The 15,504-nt window shown below is 46.4% G+C and overlaps 2 protein-coding genes across 3 annotated transcripts; one reads left to right on the top strand and one right to left on the bottom strand.

Annotated features, from left to right (window-relative positions):
- The first annotated feature begins 277 nt into the window (after positions 1 to 277).
- LOC110485086 (40S ribosomal protein S11) lies at positions 278 to 2,716 on the top strand. The gene is made up of 6 exons (NM_001324233.1): positions 278 to 372; positions 1,110 to 1,150; positions 1,232 to 1,332; positions 1,918 to 2,062; positions 2,149 to 2,238; positions 2,451 to 2,716. The coding sequence occupies exons 1-6, from the start codon at positions 361 to 363 to the stop codon at positions 2,539 to 2,541; spliced, it is 480 nt and encodes a 159-aa protein (NP_001311162.1). The 5' UTR covers positions 278 to 360; the 3' UTR covers positions 2,542 to 2,716.
- Positions 2,717 to 3,440: 724 nt separating this feature from the next.
- On the bottom strand, positions 3,441 to 8,340 carry LOC100279878 (UDP-N-acetylglucosamine diphosphorylase 2). 2 transcript variants are annotated; one of them, XM_008669606.4, is made up of 16 exons: positions 7,807 to 8,340; positions 7,189 to 7,711; positions 6,652 to 6,706; positions 6,384 to 6,535; positions 6,212 to 6,251; positions 5,760 to 5,849; positions 5,570 to 5,682; positions 5,357 to 5,431; positions 5,093 to 5,132; positions 4,916 to 4,998; positions 4,750 to 4,827; positions 4,490 to 4,633; positions 4,339 to 4,406; positions 4,094 to 4,208; positions 3,853 to 4,009; positions 3,441 to 3,765 (listed from the first exon to the last, which is right to left on the bottom strand). In XM_008669606.4, exons 2-16 carry the CDS (start codon positions 7,360 to 7,362, stop codon positions 3,668 to 3,670), a joined length of 1,482 nt encoding a protein of 493 aa, XP_008667828.1. In that variant the 5' UTR covers positions 7,363 to 7,711; positions 7,807 to 8,340; the 3' UTR covers positions 3,441 to 3,667. The 2 variants fall into 2 exon arrangements, with proteins under 2 accessions (XP_008667828.1, NP_001311168.1); NM_001324239.1 differs by lacking the exon at positions 7,807 to 8,340 and having other exon boundaries at positions 3,525 to 3,765; positions 7,189 to 7,513.
- Between the last annotated feature and the right edge of the window lie 7,164 nt (positions 8,341 to 15,504).

The following is a 15,504-nucleotide window of genomic DNA, read 5'->3' as shown; positions in this document are numbered from 1 at the left end:
CGATAGCTCTGCACTGGCTCCAGTGTTGGAGTCACTGCGAACAGACTGTAGTAACTGAAACTTAGCGAGCCAAGCCCACGAGAGTATGGGCCGTGGAAATAATAGACCTTTTGGGCCAGCTTTCACGCTTGCTCTATAGTGTATAGGGTGTTTTTGCAAACTTTAAGGTTTGTCAGGGTTGAGGGCACGTATCACGATAGTTAAGGGGCTCTTATGAAAATTTTGAACCAACCCCTCTCGCTCCGCTATTTATAGGATTGCTCCCTAGGGTTTCCGCCGCGCCGCCACTTCCCCTCCGAGCCTCAGTTCGCATCCACGCGCGCCGCCGCCGCCTCGCAGCTCGACGCTCACCGCGCAGCCATGGCGGAACAGGTAATGCTGTTTCTCGCTACTTCCTGCGTACGACGTCCGCTTCGTCGCTCGCCGTCGGGGCAGTTTGATATGCGATGCGAATTCGCATAGATAAGTTTGCTTGTCCCTCACCTGGTTTGGTCCCGTGTGGAGATGCCTGCGGCTGCTAGTGTGTGTGGGTTTGTTGGGATCTATGTGCTCGATCTTATCGACAGCTTATCTTTGCATATTTGTCAGCGTGTGGGGGTTTGCAAATGAGTAGAATCCGATTATGGTAGAATCTAGTGATGCATCCTTCGTCAATCGTTTGTCGGGGATTTATAGTTAAGGGCACAAGAACTCATCGAGGGTTTAAATCCGATTATAGTAGAATCTAGTGCTGGCACTTGCCAATCTCACTTATTCTTCTGTAGGGTTGCGGCTCTGCTACTCGGTAATTAGAGGGACGTGATTATTGTGGTACTTGGAGTTGTAATTTGTGACCATTAATGCATAATATGAGACTTAGTTGTATAAACTTTATTACCGTAGTTCCATTGTATGCCTTTTAAGCCTTTTAGGACTAGGTTTAGTTTGTACTTTTGATATGATGCGTTTACAGCAGTATTAGTACGCTCTGATTATTTCAGAACACAGTACTTACTGCATTAGTCAGTGTTTTGCCAAGTTTTTTTATTTGTTCTTGTGTATAAGCAAGTCCAGTAATTTCCAGCTAGTTGCAAAGTAGTTCTAATGTTTTCTATTTATCAAATTTTCAGACTGAGAAGGCTTTCCTCAAGCAGCCAAAGGTTTTCCTCAGGTGAGAACTTTTTGCCTCTTCCATGCTTTCAATTTTCTGAGCAATATACATTTTGTGACAGTAGATATCTTAATTTTATAGCTCAAAGAAATCCGGCAAAGGTAAGAAGCCTGGCAAGGGCGGCAACCGATTCTGGAAGAGCATTGGCCTTGGCTTCAAGACTCCCAGGGAAGCAATTGAAGGTATAATAGGCCCTGATTGGTAGTGAAGTTTTTGGGTACCACGGTTTTAAAACACTAAGGTTTACATTTGTTAATGACAAAAATAATACAGTTTTCAAAATCACAGCAAAACCACGGTTTCCAAAAATACTGAGATCTGTTTGGGTGAAGCGAATAATGTCCATAATGGTTTCATTTGTCTGTAGTTCTGTCTTCAAAGTCCTAATGTCTGAAGACGGGAATAGTTATTTGAGATAAGGGCAAATGATCATCTATCTATTTATGATGAATGAATAAGAGTTTTGAATGCTTAAATTGGTAGTATACCAACAGGTGATAGGTCATGTTTCTGTGTGCTACGATGTACCTTGCCTTAGATGGTGAAGTATATAATGTACTGTTTACTAATCTCTTATGAATTATTTTTTAATTCCTGTTTGCTATAGTTTTTCTACCAAATAATTAAATTGGTGTAGCTTCAAATGTCATCCTATTTGGTAAACAATGAGGATATGATCCCAAGTACTATGGCACATGAAAACATTGCATTTATTAGTGATATTTCTTGCATGTGTTGACAGATCATTAATATTTGTTTGCCCACAGGGACCTACATTGACAAGAAATGCCCATTCACTGGAACTGTTTCTATCAGAGGCAGAATTATTGCTGGGACATGCCACAGTGCTAAGATGAACAGAACTATCATTGTTCGCAGGAACTACCTCCACTTTGTAAAGAAATACCAGAGGTAAGTGGACTGTTTGTGGAACCTAGACTCATGGTTTGTCTTTCAAAATGAACTTTCTAACATTTAGTTACTCGTGTCCCTTGCAGGTATGAGAAGAGGCACTCCAACATTCCTGCTCACATCTCCCCATGCTTCCGTGTGAAGGAAGGTGACCATGTCATCATTGGCCAGTGCAGGTAATGCTTGTGTCTGATCACTCTTTTGAGTCCAGCTTATCTTGTTTGTCTAGAACAATAATATGGACTGCAGATCCTTCTCTACGTTCAACAATGATAAAATGGAACTACCGCCATGTGGAACATACTAAATGTTTTCAGTTTTGTTGAAGAGCATATGCATAGACAGACATTATTATTTACTGAAGCATGTGTTTCTGTACTGTGAACAGGCCCCTGTCAAAAACTGTGAGGTTCAATGTCGTTAAAGTCATTCCAGCTGGATCCGCAGCTGCTGGAAAGAAGGCCTTCACAGCAGCCTGAGTTTATAGACTATGTTCCATGAGTAGTCTATAGAATGTCTTTTTAATTCAAAAGAAATCTCTCTTCTAGGCTGGTGCTTTTCGACTATAATTTGGAGATTGTTCCATGTCCGTGCAATCATCTGAACATGTTACTACTTATTGTACCTTGTCGTGCAAAGTTTTGCTAAGATCTCTATTGTTTCATGTCTTCTGATATGTCTGGGCTGTGTTCCTAATTTCCTATGCTTTTACGCTATGTTACCTAGGATGTTTTTGCTGCATTGATCGGAGTCTGGTAATCGGCGGCAGTAATTATTCTCTCAAGTCGTTCTCGTAGTTCAATCTGCCATGTTATTCTCATCTCAGATAATGATGTGGTACAGTGCAGCTAGGGCTAATGGTTAACTGGTTAGTTAAGCAACGTCATTTGTGCCCATCGTACTTATGGTAATTGGCCATCAAACTGCGAAATTTGGCAGACAAACCACATCAGGACGCTAGGATGCTTCCAGTTTTGTGATTAGCGTTAGCCTAATTTGATTGGTGATGACAGTGTAAATGTTGTCTTCCTGCAGTGCTGCCATTGTAAGGCTATTTTCAACAGCTTGTCTCGGCAAAATTTGACGGTGTTCTGTGTGGTCTTGTCGATTCTCTGTGTGCTTCTTTTAGACGGGTCTTTCTAGAAAGTAGTATTCGAGAGCTTACTGACGAAGAATTGGGTCAATGTTGATTTGGCCGATCCTTGTATTAGTTTTACCGATTCGTTATGTTTCTCGCTGTGTTTAAGATCATACGTCAACACTATCATGTGCTGAAATGGGAGAACGAAGCTTTACGGTTCTTCATCATTTGTACCTGCCAATCTGCAATCCTCTCGTATGACTTGTTTCAACTTGCTGGTCAGCCTAGCAAATTAAATTGGACGAACGGTCTTTCTGTTTTTAATAGGGTGACTCAAATGTCGAAACGATCTACAGCCTACGGGGGAGCAACACAGAGATGGAGAGAAAACTCGAGATGAATTTGGTGTCCGTCCGAGATGTTACATCTACAACACGCAGTACACAACAGCCTGCCCATCCTTTACGCTCGTTTTACAGATGATCACACAACTGCTACTCCAGTCCCATGAACAGGTCTACCTCCTAAAACGAGATCTCGCTCGGCGCATGGAACGTTCGCCCACGGCAGATGGCTTCCAGGTTCTCTCCGGCGTAGGAGGAGAGCGGAGAAACTTCGACGCCTACGAGTAGGAGTGGAAGCAAAGCAAAAGCGTCACCAGAGAAACGATATACATGCATATACAAGCTCACTACGAGCGCTTAATTACCTGTCATATACAAGGGCACAGAGTGCGTCAAGAAGCCGCCAGCAGCGACTACCCATCTGCTGTGGAGGCGGAGCAGCATGAGCTTCGCGCTATCAGGGGTGTCATACGTTGCGCCGCTGGCGTTCTTTACCGGCGCGAATTCCTCCTCCCGCATGACCTGAAGTTTTTTTGTTTCCCCTGCTCTTGATGAGGAACAAGAAGAAGAAAACATGTGAGCCTATGGTTAGATAGAAATTCTGACCTCGAAAAGTGCCGTGGACGGGGAGTATGTGAAGGCGTCGAATATAAACTGTTCAAGCTTCAGGCCCGTCGTGAACCCATGGATGGAAGGGATCTTCTTCTCAGCTAGATGGTATCTGCTCACAAGATCGACGACACACAACTGTCAGGCAGGTCCAACAGATGCGGTTGCCTACTCTATCGCTCAAGGCCTGACTGGCGACGGCATTTTGGAGAGAAGGCAGAGGCAAACTAGACAACACTCACACACTGTCCTTCTCAAGGCTGTTTGCCACTTGGTTCAAGAAGTCCAGAGTGAACATGTGCAGGCAGATCTACAAAAAAAAAAAAAAGGAGAGAACAGTTTTTGGATGGAGGGAGGGCGAAAGAGAACGAGAAGCGAAGGATAGAACCATACGTTGCTCCAACAGTAACGGAGTCGCCCTGTCGACTGATTCATTTCGGTAGCCATAGCCGCATCCATTTCGCTGTACTCAACCACCGAGAGCGGTCCACCACGGCCTCGTTGAACGAACACCCCAACGTTCTCTTGCGGATAAGCCTGTTGTGTTGAGTGTTCAATCGGCTGTCAATGAGGTGCATTGCGTTGCTATGACAACGGTGTAGCCCCCTGCCCACCAGTTCGAATTAAGCATGAGAGACTGGAGTGGACTGTACCTTCCTAACCACTTTGGCGGCAGAAGATGCGCCCTTGTCAATGAAGTACCCTAAGAACGTAGGATCTGCAACTCGAACCTGTAGACACGCATGGCACTGGTAAGTAAAAAAAAAAGAAGAAAGGGGAATAAAACGCGAGGATTTGTCTCAAAATGCATGCTCTCACCAGCGCGTTGTCAACTCCGTAGCAATCTACGTATTTCACACCCCGCGCGGCCATATCTTCCATCAACTTCTTGGACTTCAGTGCTGCGAGATATATGTTACGATAGCCAGACTAATCATCTGCCAGGATTGTTCGGTAAATGATGCAATTGAAGTTGCGTTTTTTTACGGGGATTACCAGCATAAACTCCACCGTTGCCATCAGGAGCCTTTGCTACCTGGTTTCATCCACAGCATGGACAACAAGAATGCCACAACTTAGCATTTGTTTTTTTTTGCTCAGTATATATTAAAAAAAAGACTCTGTCAAAATGAAAAACTGAGTTGAACAATTGGGCTCCATGAGCCAAACTCCTAGAGATCAAGTTGCAAACACAAAACATTATGGATCCTGACTATACAGGGTCAAAAGAGAGTTAGAAGTCCAAGAAGACTGTAGTACCCTATATGGTGTCTCCATAATAAATCTACCATCGGCAGAAACGCATGGAAGTGTGCCTTGTTGGAAAAATGTCACCTGCCAAGAAAAAAAAGTTTAAGCCTAACCGGGAGACAAACCTCTTACTAACGAATGGGAAGCATTGTGCGTTTTTGCTCAAATGCGTTGGAACATTTAGCACAGCAAACCATTTTTTTTTTGGTCTGCAGCACTTACTTGGTCAGGGTCTAAGCCAAAATATCTACGGGTTTCAAAGAATTTGGCGGTGGCAGCATCTGTAAAGGGGCTTGTCATTATGTACCAGTGGATCGGCACAGTGTTACTCGGGCCTGCAAGTTATTATGAATCTGAGGGTGATAATCTGAAGCCAAGAAAACATAAAATTGCTAGAAAGGTGAGAAATTACTTTCGCTAGATTGAGCAGCCAGCTTTTGAACGCACAGAATCCTTTCAGCTTGGAGCTGGAAAAGTGACTTTCCTGATGGAAGTCCGATATCTGAGGCAAATAGGAAAACAAGTTACGCCATCCATCATACGGAATGGGGCATCACATATTAGGAAAAGGTCAATTACACCACAAAATGGATGAACAAAGATGACGGTGTAAATACAATACAACATTTGCCATTTTGATAAATTTCACAGCATAAATAGATGCAAAATAAGACAATATCGAAAATATAGTGGTCATCATTGACCGAAAAATAGGTTACATATGAAGCAAGAAATGATTCACAGCAGCAATAGCATGCATCTCTGTGGTTCCAAAACAGGAGAAGAAAACACATAACACTCACTGCACATGTGAGATATGAAGTTAGGTACTAACATACAGGGATTCAGGTTAAAGCAACTTACTGAAACATCCCTTAGGATCTGAGCTTCCCAGTCGAGTACCCTGCGCACAGCATTAGGAGAAATGCCATGTACATTGCATATTATTTCCAACTCAGTGCATAGATATATATATACATACATACATACACACCAGAAACTAGACATCGGAAAGACTTCTCAGAATTCAGAGTACCTGACCACCGGCCAAAAGGACAACGGCCAGCTTCCCCTCCGAGATGGCTTTCAACCCCTTCTTCCACCATCTTTCTTTGTCCTCTGCAGACCTGCCCTCCACCTTGGAGACACTAGATTCCGGCACGGGCTCGACAGCAGGCAATGGGATGCCTGTGATTGGGATGAACACCACATAACTCTGTCTGAGGATACCCAGCTAAAGATGCACGTGACAAAGCGTTCTACATTGGAGCAACGAATATTCCTCCCTCCACCTCTCTTCTCACCTTGTGATCCAAGGGAGCGCCGGATGATCCGATCGATCCTTGAGAGGTCTAGGCTCTGGACAACACAGCGCAGAGCGTGATTTAGCAACTGTCACGAGTGGTAAGAGATGAAAGAAGAAAAATGCTGCACACTTCCATCTGTTGGCAGGATAAGAAAAAACAGCTCAAGGACATCAGTGGAACTGGGAATTGCCCAGAAACACATACTGAAACTGTTACTGTTAGTGCGAGGAATCATATTACCCAAAAGTATATTGGCTTGACTCCTTAAAAAATCGAATCAATAAAATATTCCGAAGAATTTTCTGCTTAAAAACGATATCTATATGCATAAACTCCAACGAAGAACCAAGCCTTTGCGCAGAATTGGCACGGTCTCGACGGAGGGAAGAAGAGTTCCAGAGCACCAAGAGAACCCAGAACAACAACCTCGCCGATAATTCCAACGCAAGAACAGAGCTTTCACACGGAATTCCAACTCTTTTGGGCCCGGCACAGCCGGAGCCCCCGCGCATTGCAGTTGCAGTTGCAGCTCACCTCGATGTCCCGGACGAGGAGCTCCTGGTCCTCGGGCGAGAGATCGTCCCAGAGCGCGAAGGCGCCCTCCTGGCCGTAGTCCTTCATCCTCTCCAGCATCGCCTGCGGCGGCGCGGCGCCCCACCTCCCCACCGGCTCCGGCGCCGACAGGCCGACCATCATCTCCTCCTTCATCCCCTTCACCTCCCTGCTCCGCTCCTCACCTCGCGCAGCGCACACCGAACAGGCAAGAAGCAGGAGCAGGTAGTGGGAAATGTGTGTGTGAGAGAGAGAGAGAGAGAGATTAGAAAGAGGAGGGAGAGATCCGAGAGATCCGTGATTGGGCAATGATACTGGTCTGGCCAAAGATGCCAACTCGGACGACGGATTGTTCTCGGATCGAAGCCGTCGCCGGTGGGTGGGCCACTTGCGTGTTTATATACCTGGCGTGATCCCTGTGCATGTGTCAGTCTCACACTCTCATCCTCCTGGATTAATTTGGACGCGAGCAGATTACAGCAAACGCCCTTGGACTGTTCATGGCCTGCAACAACAACAAAAAAAATCTAACCCTGGCATCTTCTGTGCGGATATGGTTACATATTGGTCAGGATTATTATTGTCTAGTGAGTACTGTACCAATCAGTTGCCCATTCCTTTTCCGCAGGTCCAATTTCGCATTGCTGTGGATATTCAGAAGAAGAATTCAGGCAGATCTGTGCGATTCTGGCTCACAACTGTAGTAGTAAAATGTGCAGGATTCAGGCAACGACCAAGAACTGCTAAACCAAGAACATCCATCTCATTGCCACTGCTTGCCCATTTCTTCTTCTCGAGCTAGCAGGCCAGGCCATCATCAAGTGGAGAGGGCGCTGCTGGTGCGGAAAAGGAGCCTCGTCCTGTCAGTCACCGGACGACGGCAGATGAGGGGAGGTGAGATGGGATTCAACCGCGCTGGCGAGCACAACCACCAGCCGGTAGTGCAGCAGACGCGGAGAGATTTTATTTTCCCTATCAGATATGGGGAGATATGGGATCGCATTGGCATCTGATCAGGCTGCCAAGCACAAGAAAAGGGCCAAACGAATTGTTCAGGCTCTCTGCCTCTTTGCTCTGCAGACACGCAAGCATCATTGCCAGCAGAGCCTCAGGGGACGCTACATTCTTCTTATCTTCCTGACACAGCTTCTGAAGAAGAACGATATATAAGGACCTGTTTGAGAGGGAAATTCAGCTTCGGAGCTTCACTATTGTTGACACCTTTTTGGAGGCGTCAATTACTTCAAAAGAACCAGCGGCGGTGCTCTCTGGTCAGGCGTGGACGGTCCGCGGCACAGGGCCGGACAGTCCGCGACCTGGCGTGAGGCGGCGGTGCTCTCTGGTCAGGCGCGGACGGTCCGCGGCACAGGGCCGGACGGTCCGCGACCTGGTGCAGGAGCTCGGGTTCCCTGCCTGACGGCCGGACGGTCCGCGCCCTAGGGCCTGACGGTCCGCGCGTGCGCAGGGGCGGCGGAAGATCGCCGGCGGCGCCTGGATCTCGCTCCCGGGAGGGACCCCGTCGGAGAGGAGAGATCCTAGGAGTTGTCTAGGCTCAGGCAGGCCGATATAGACTCCTCTAATTGACGTAGAGTCGAGGAGAGACGGAGAATTTAGGGATTGAGAGGCTAACCTAGAACTAGACTAGAACTACTCCTAATTGTACAGAAAATAAATGCGAAATAGAAGTTGTATTGATTCGATTGTTGATTACAAATCGGTCGTATACCTCTCTATTTATAGAGGAGGGGGCTGGACCCTTTACAAACTAATTTCCGAGCTTATCCCGCGATTTTAGCTAACAACCGTAGCACAAAATTCGGAACCCTAATCTGCTCTGCGCCCGCGCGGACCGTCCGGCCCACAGGCGCGAACCGTCCGCGCGCTCAAATTGGTGCTCAACATATGCTCCCCTGCCTTTTGGTGGAGCTGAGCGAACCAAAAGCAACTAACTCGATGTTATCACATCGGTTTTCTTAGGCATCTTGCCACTTACTAGGATGGTACGCAGTCGTCTTGGTCTCGGACGTGACCCCTTTAGCTTTGATCGAACTGTCAGTCTCAACATCGTCGAGCGTCATACTGATCCTGACCAATCTGTCACCTAGCTTTTCCTAATTTTCCAAGTGTTCTGGCGTAGCTTTATAGTCGACCAGGTCTTCTCCTTGCAGGTCATCTTCCTCCATGGGTGTCGGTACATCGTTGGAGGTGTCTTAGTGTAGTGCGGATGGTTCGGCCTCAGGGGTCGGACGGTCCGCGCCCTGTACGGTTGGTCCGGTCTTTATAGCCGGACTGTCTGTCATACCTGCAAAAAGCTACACAGTTGTTGTTTTATTTTCTGTCTTTATGGTCGTTTGATTTTCCTCAATGGCTTGGTCTCCATCTCTTTTGTGGTGGCGGATACTGCGGATGCGTGTCATTGAATATTTTTTCCGCCTCCTTCTCCTGATTCTCCTTTGTCCTAAGGCGCTGTAATTTTCGCTTTTGCGATCGTGTCAATCCCGATGGGCACCATCGGGGCATGGAGTATTTTGGATCGGCTATTTTATTGACAGTCGTACTTTCTTTTTTGTTTGTGTTGGACGATTCACCAAAAATCATCGGCCCTTCGTTATTTTGTTGTACGACGACATCTGTCGTTCCTATTTTAATGACATCTCCCTTTTTCGTACTGTTGGAGGTTGTAGCTGTATGCCCCCCTGCCGGATTAGTCAGCCTTTGGGGCCGAGTTGTTCGACAATCTTGCTGGGCCTGTGCTCGTGGACCAGATTGAGGGGCTCTCAATCGGTCTTGTACTGGAGGTGTCAACCTATTGAATACAGATGTTTGGGGTGCCCCCCAAGCGGGGTACTGTGGCATCCCAAATGGGTATGGTGGCATGCCCCACATTTGATTTGGGACATATGGTGGAGGTATGTATGTGTATGGATATGACATAGGTGGATATGACGGTGGAGGTGTCCATGCAGGTACGTTAGGTCTTAATTGAACATTATGACCTCCCGTCCTTTCCAATTGGTGTGGTGGTCCAATCGGCCTAACCTGCCGTCGCACCTGGGTGGGTAAGCGAGGTCCCTTTGGTGGCCGGTCGCTGGGGTCAGCCTTCTTTTTCACATATTTAGACAATAATTGATCAAAGGTCGGGCTAGATTTTACCAACCGACCAGTTGCCTTGAACGTGTTAGTTTTCCACATACCTATCTCTGGTCGTCGTGGTTTGAAGGTACGTGGTCGCCGCGGCTCTTCGGCGTTGCCGGACCATCCGCTGGAACGCTCCGGACCGTCGGGTGATGTTACGGACCGTCCGCGCCTGGACACCGGACCGTCCACGATGCGTAGTATGGGTTCTCGCGCATATCTCCTGGTCTGCGCTTGCCCCCCAGTGCCGGAGTTTGTGATGGTTACTTTCAGTGTCTCTCCTCCATCAGGAGTCTTCTCGGCCACCACTTTCCTGCAAGAAATTTTGTTGTCTCCATCGGCCTCCCGTGAGTTGCCGATGATGACTTCTTTGTCTTTGCCTTTATCGGCTGTGCTGGGCCGAATTAGGACACTTTTGCCCTTGAAGTCGATCATATTCATTGGAAAGGGCTCCGTGTCCTCCTGAAATTTCAATCGTCCTTCGTTAATGGCCGATTGAATTTGTCGTCGGAACACATTACAATCATTAGTGGCATGGGAAAATGAGTTGTGCCACTTGCAGTATGTGCGACGCTTTAGTTCGTCGGCAGGTGGAACGATATAATCAATTTTAATGTTACCATTTTTTAGTAATTCATCGAATATCTTATCACATTTACCGACATTAAATGTAAACTTAACCTCCTCCTGCCGTTCATTCCGAACTGACTGCAAGGAGGAGCAAGCCGAAGATTTGGCTTGCTGGGGCCAAACTATTTCGACAGTGTAAACTTTCTTTGGTTCATCGTCCGAACTACTTTGATTGTGTTCTACTATATGGACATTATGATGAACCGTTTTGACTAGTTCTTTGCTTCGGCTTTCACAAGCCGAAGCTCTCTGATGTAATTGTGCTAGAGTAAAGAACTGGATGCCTTCTAATCTCTCTTTTAAATAATAGCGCAGTCCATCAAAGGCTCTTTTCTTGGTCACCCGAAAACTTTACGAATTCAGGTATTTTGGTCTCCTGTGTGTATGGGAGTCGGTCAAACTTTCTATCATAAGGTCTCCGATATGACTGCCTCTCGGGGACTATACTAACTCCGAGCTTATCTCGGAACGCCCTAGCTATTTCCTCTCTTACTATATCGATGGCAGCCGGTGGGAGACCACCGGCTCTTTGATCCAATATGGGTGAGTTTTTTTGGATGTTGGTGTGTTGTTTTCCTCCCCATTGGTTTGGGTTTTGCGGCGCGTTAATGCATGCCCTATGAGGCTCATAGGACTGGCCATTCCTTTCTGGCCTTCTAGGGGCCGGAAAGTTCTCACTCTCACGGGTTTGATAGATTATATTATGATGTTGTTGTGTCGTATGGTGAGATGGGGAGTTTAGCTGGGACGGATACGGAGTTGGATATCCATCCTCCTTAAAAAACTTTGTGCCGGACCGTCCGGTTAAATACGCGGACCGTCCGACTCCGTGCGCGGACTGTCCGGCCATGTGGCCGGACCGTCCGACATTATATTCGGGCTGTCTGGCGTCATACGCAGACGGTCTGTAAGACATGTGGCGGATTGGGTGCAGGTCTCGGTAATTCGCTTCTAAAAATAGGATCAGCCGCCGCTGGCCCGGACGGTCCGCGCCCATGTGCAGGCGGTCCGGACATGCGCAGATCGGCACATTTATCGCTGATGTGCGTGGGAGGTTGTCATTGCCTAGGGTACATGTCCATCGGCATCCCATAAAGGGGTTGTGACTGGTCGTGCCAACCTATAGCCGATGAATTATGTGTGTATTCCCTCCATTCAACCTCGTGCGAAGAAAGATTTGCCGTAGTAGACTTATCAAGCGCACGCACTAGACGTTTATGATCATTTTGTATATCCCCTACGATACGTTGCAACTGTTCTCGCTGTTCGTCTATGTAAGCTTTAAGAGATTGGAGTTCGTTGGTGCTACTTACATTGGGGATATCTGGTGTGGGTCGGAACGAAGCCGGATCCGTCGCCCGATGTCGGACGACCTTGTTGTTCCTGTCCACTTTGAAGTTGGTCAAGAACTTTGCTTTTGCTTCTTGGATCAGCTGCTCCTGGTGCTCCTCGAACAGGAGCTGTTCTTCAGCCGGCAAGGTCTCCCATGTCGGTGTGATGATATTGCTGGTGGAAACCTCAGAGCTATCTTTTGAACCAACCATTGAGGGCCGATTTGATAGGTCTATATGTGTTTTCCCCAGCGGAGTCGACAAAAAGTATGTTGACACCCTTTTGGAGGCGCCAATCACTTCAAAAGAACCAGCGGCGGTGCTCTCTAGTCAGGCGCGGACGGTCTGCGGCACAGGGCCGGACGGTTCGCGACCTGGCGTGAGGCGGCGGTGCTCTCTGGTCAGGCGCAGACGGTCCGCGGCACAGGGCCGGACGGTCCGCGACCTGGTGCAGGAGCCCGGGTTCCCTGCCTGACGGCCGGACGGTCCGCGCGTGCGCAGGGGCGACGGATGAACGCCGGCGGCGCCTAGATCTCGCTCCCGGGAGGGACCCCATCGGGGAGGAGAGATCCTAGGAGTTGTCTAGGCTCGGGCAGGCCGACCTAGACTCCTCTAATCGACGTAGAGTCGAGGAGAGGCGGAGAATTTGGGGATTGAGAGGCTAAACTAGAACTAGACTAGAACTACTCCTAATTGTACAGGAAATAAATGCGAAATAGAAGTTGTATTGATTCGATTGTTGATTACAAATCGGCCCTATACCTCTCTATTTATAGAGGAGGGGGGCTGAACCCTTTACAAACTAATTTCCGAGCTTATCCCGCGATTTTAGCTAACAACCGTAGCACAAAACTCGGAACCCTAATCTGCTCTGCGCCCGCGCGGACCGTCCGGCCTACAGGCGCGGACCATCCGGACCGCGGACCGTCGGGCCTCAGGGCCGGACCGTCCGCGCGCTCAAATTGGTGCTCAACAACTATAAAATAGGTTCAACAAATTATTGAGAATGTTTGCCTTATATATAGACTATAACTTCTGTAATACAATTAATTTGTATGAGTTTTCTTAATTATCTTTGATGATTAGTGGCTGTCACGAGAGAACCGAAATGTTATATTATGTAACTAATTGTATGGTGGGTAAATTTCAAACAACTTAACGTAAAGGTATGAAAAAATTGTTTTTGAAGCATGTTTTAAGTAGCTTCATGAATTCCATAAAGTTGGTCTCTAGTTTCAATTTTTTTAAAGCTAGAGTTCGTGGAGCTAGACTTATTTAGATCAAAGAAGTTAAATCGAACTTAAAATTTTTGAAGTGAAGTTCTTTCAAATAGACCCTGAAATATGCATGTCAAAGAAAATTCGGAGCATCGTACCATGCATCGGCCACAAAATGACAGATTTGCCGGCCTAATAATTGCCGATTTTAGGTGCAAAGCGTCTGCTTTATGGTGCTCCTAATCTGCTTTTGGCGACCGCATGCATTGTGCTCAGGGCGAAGGATACAGTAGTTGCCGCTGTACTAATGACTCTTGTTGAATTAATGTGGATCTGATCCATATTAATATTCAATAATGGTTTGAGAAGGTTTGGCTTATATATAGACTACAACTTCTGTAATACAATTGATTTTGTATCAATTTCCTTGATTATTTTTGATGATTAGTGGATGTGACGAGAGAATCGAAATAGTATATTGTGTAATCAATTGTATACTGGGTAATTTTCATACAAGTTAACGAGGAGGAATGAAAACACTGTTTTTGAAGCATCCTTTAAGGAGCTTTATTAATTCCATAAAGTCGGTCTCTAGTTTCAATTTTTTTTCCAAAGCTAGAGCTAGACCTGTTTAGATGAAAGAAGCTGAAACGAATTCAAAAATTTTGAAATGTAGCCCTCCCAAATAGACCCTGAAATATGCATGTCAAAGAAAATTCGGAGCACGTACCATGCATCGGCCACAAAATGACAGATTTGCCGGCCTAATCATTGCCGATTTTAGGTGCAAAGCGTCTGCTTTACGGTGCTCCTAATCTGCTTTTGGCGACCGCATGCATTGTGCTTAGGGCGAAGGATACAGCGGTTGCCGCTGTACCACTGACTCTGACCAGTGAACTCGTCACTGTTGTCTGATTGTGCCGTTCATCCATTCATTCGTAGGTCAGGTCTGGAGTCGCTGTCGAGCAAGGACCTGTCCTAATCCTGTGGTTGCAACAAACTTGACCTCTGAACACTGAACTAGAGGACCTTCCGCTGGTTTGATTTGACGTGATGGTGTGTCCTGGTTAGAATTCGGTTAGCATCTTTTAGCAAAAAAGCTGAAAGGAATGCCTGTGTGTAGATAGGCATGATCTTGGTCTCACTCTCAAGTCTGAATCACCTCCATCTATCCTTGATGGCCTTTTCTTCTCTAGTCTGAAATTTTCTAGAAGCTCTAACTTTTTGTCTAGAAGAAGCCAGCGAGTCATGGAAAGTTTATCCGATTCTTCTGAAAGAGTTCCGTTCTTCATCTAAACTGACCTGTTCAATATAAACTGTAGCTAATCACTTAAAAAGTAGACATTTTTGTTTTCCTTTTTATCTGACCTATACTACTGGTGGTGGCCAGAGTTTTCAGTACTTTGCCTGATCTATTTGTTCTGATTGAGATCAATTCTTCATTTTTTAAACGCAAGAATAAGGCCAATTCTGCACTGCACAACAGCGGTTTAACATGTCGTGAAAAAAAGAAATTTCCTGCCAACTGTTTCTGAAAAGCATCTGTTCTTGAAAAATCTCCTGCTAATTGTTGGCGTGCCAGAAAAACAAAAGGGGAAGCGTTGTATACGTGACAAAGAAAACAAAATTAAAATAAAAGAAGTATGGTAAAAATTTGACGGCTGACCTGGAGCAACTAACAAGACATGTACGCTTGCCAGCAAAAGTCTTTTGGCTTTGCACGTACCACGCGGATACATTGCACCATATCCAAAGATTTTTTTTGTTTTGCTGTTAAGCCTTAGGACATCATTCTACCTTAATGATGTGAATTAGGCAAACATTATTATGTTAAAAAGTTGCATCTCATCATGAGATGGCATGGGATCAGATTCAGATCACCAGGGCGAACCTTCAGCTTGCTATGGCATCTGCAGCTTCAGTGTAATAACCAATCATTTACTAGCTTTCTATCTGCATACTCCAATTCGAGGCCCAGTCTGCTT

Source organism: Zea mays, chromosome 2 (genome assembly GCF_902167145.1).
Source record: "Zea mays cultivar B73 chromosome 2, Zm-B73-REFERENCE-NAM-5.0, whole genome shotgun sequence".
Taxonomy (NCBI): Eukaryota; Viridiplantae; Streptophyta; class Magnoliopsida; order Poales; family Poaceae; genus Zea; species Zea mays.
This window is presented reverse-complemented; position numbering and strand designations above follow the sequence as displayed.

Coding starts and splice junctions, on each gene's coding strand:
- LOC110485086 (NM_001324233.1), top strand. Junction 1,333..1,917: donor TCCCAGGGAAGCAATTGAAG/GTATAATAGGCC, acceptor GTTTGCCCACAG/GGACCTACATTGACAAGAAA. Junction 2,239..2,450: donor GTCATCATTGGCCAGTGCAG/GTAATGCTTGTG, acceptor TACTGTGAACAG/GCCCCTGTCAAAAACTGTGA.
- LOC100279878 (XM_008669606.4), bottom strand. CDS start 7,362: ATGAAGGAGGAGATGATGGTCGGCCTGTCGGCGCCGGAGCCGGTGGGG. Junction 6,252..6,383: donor TCCTTTTGGCCGGTGGTCAG/GTACTCTGAATT, acceptor TGCTGTGCGCAG/GGTACTCGACTGGGAAGCTC. Junction 4,999..5,092: donor CAACGGTGGAGTTTATGCTG/GTAATCCCCGTA, acceptor TATATCTCGCAG/CACTGAAGTCCAAGAAGTTG.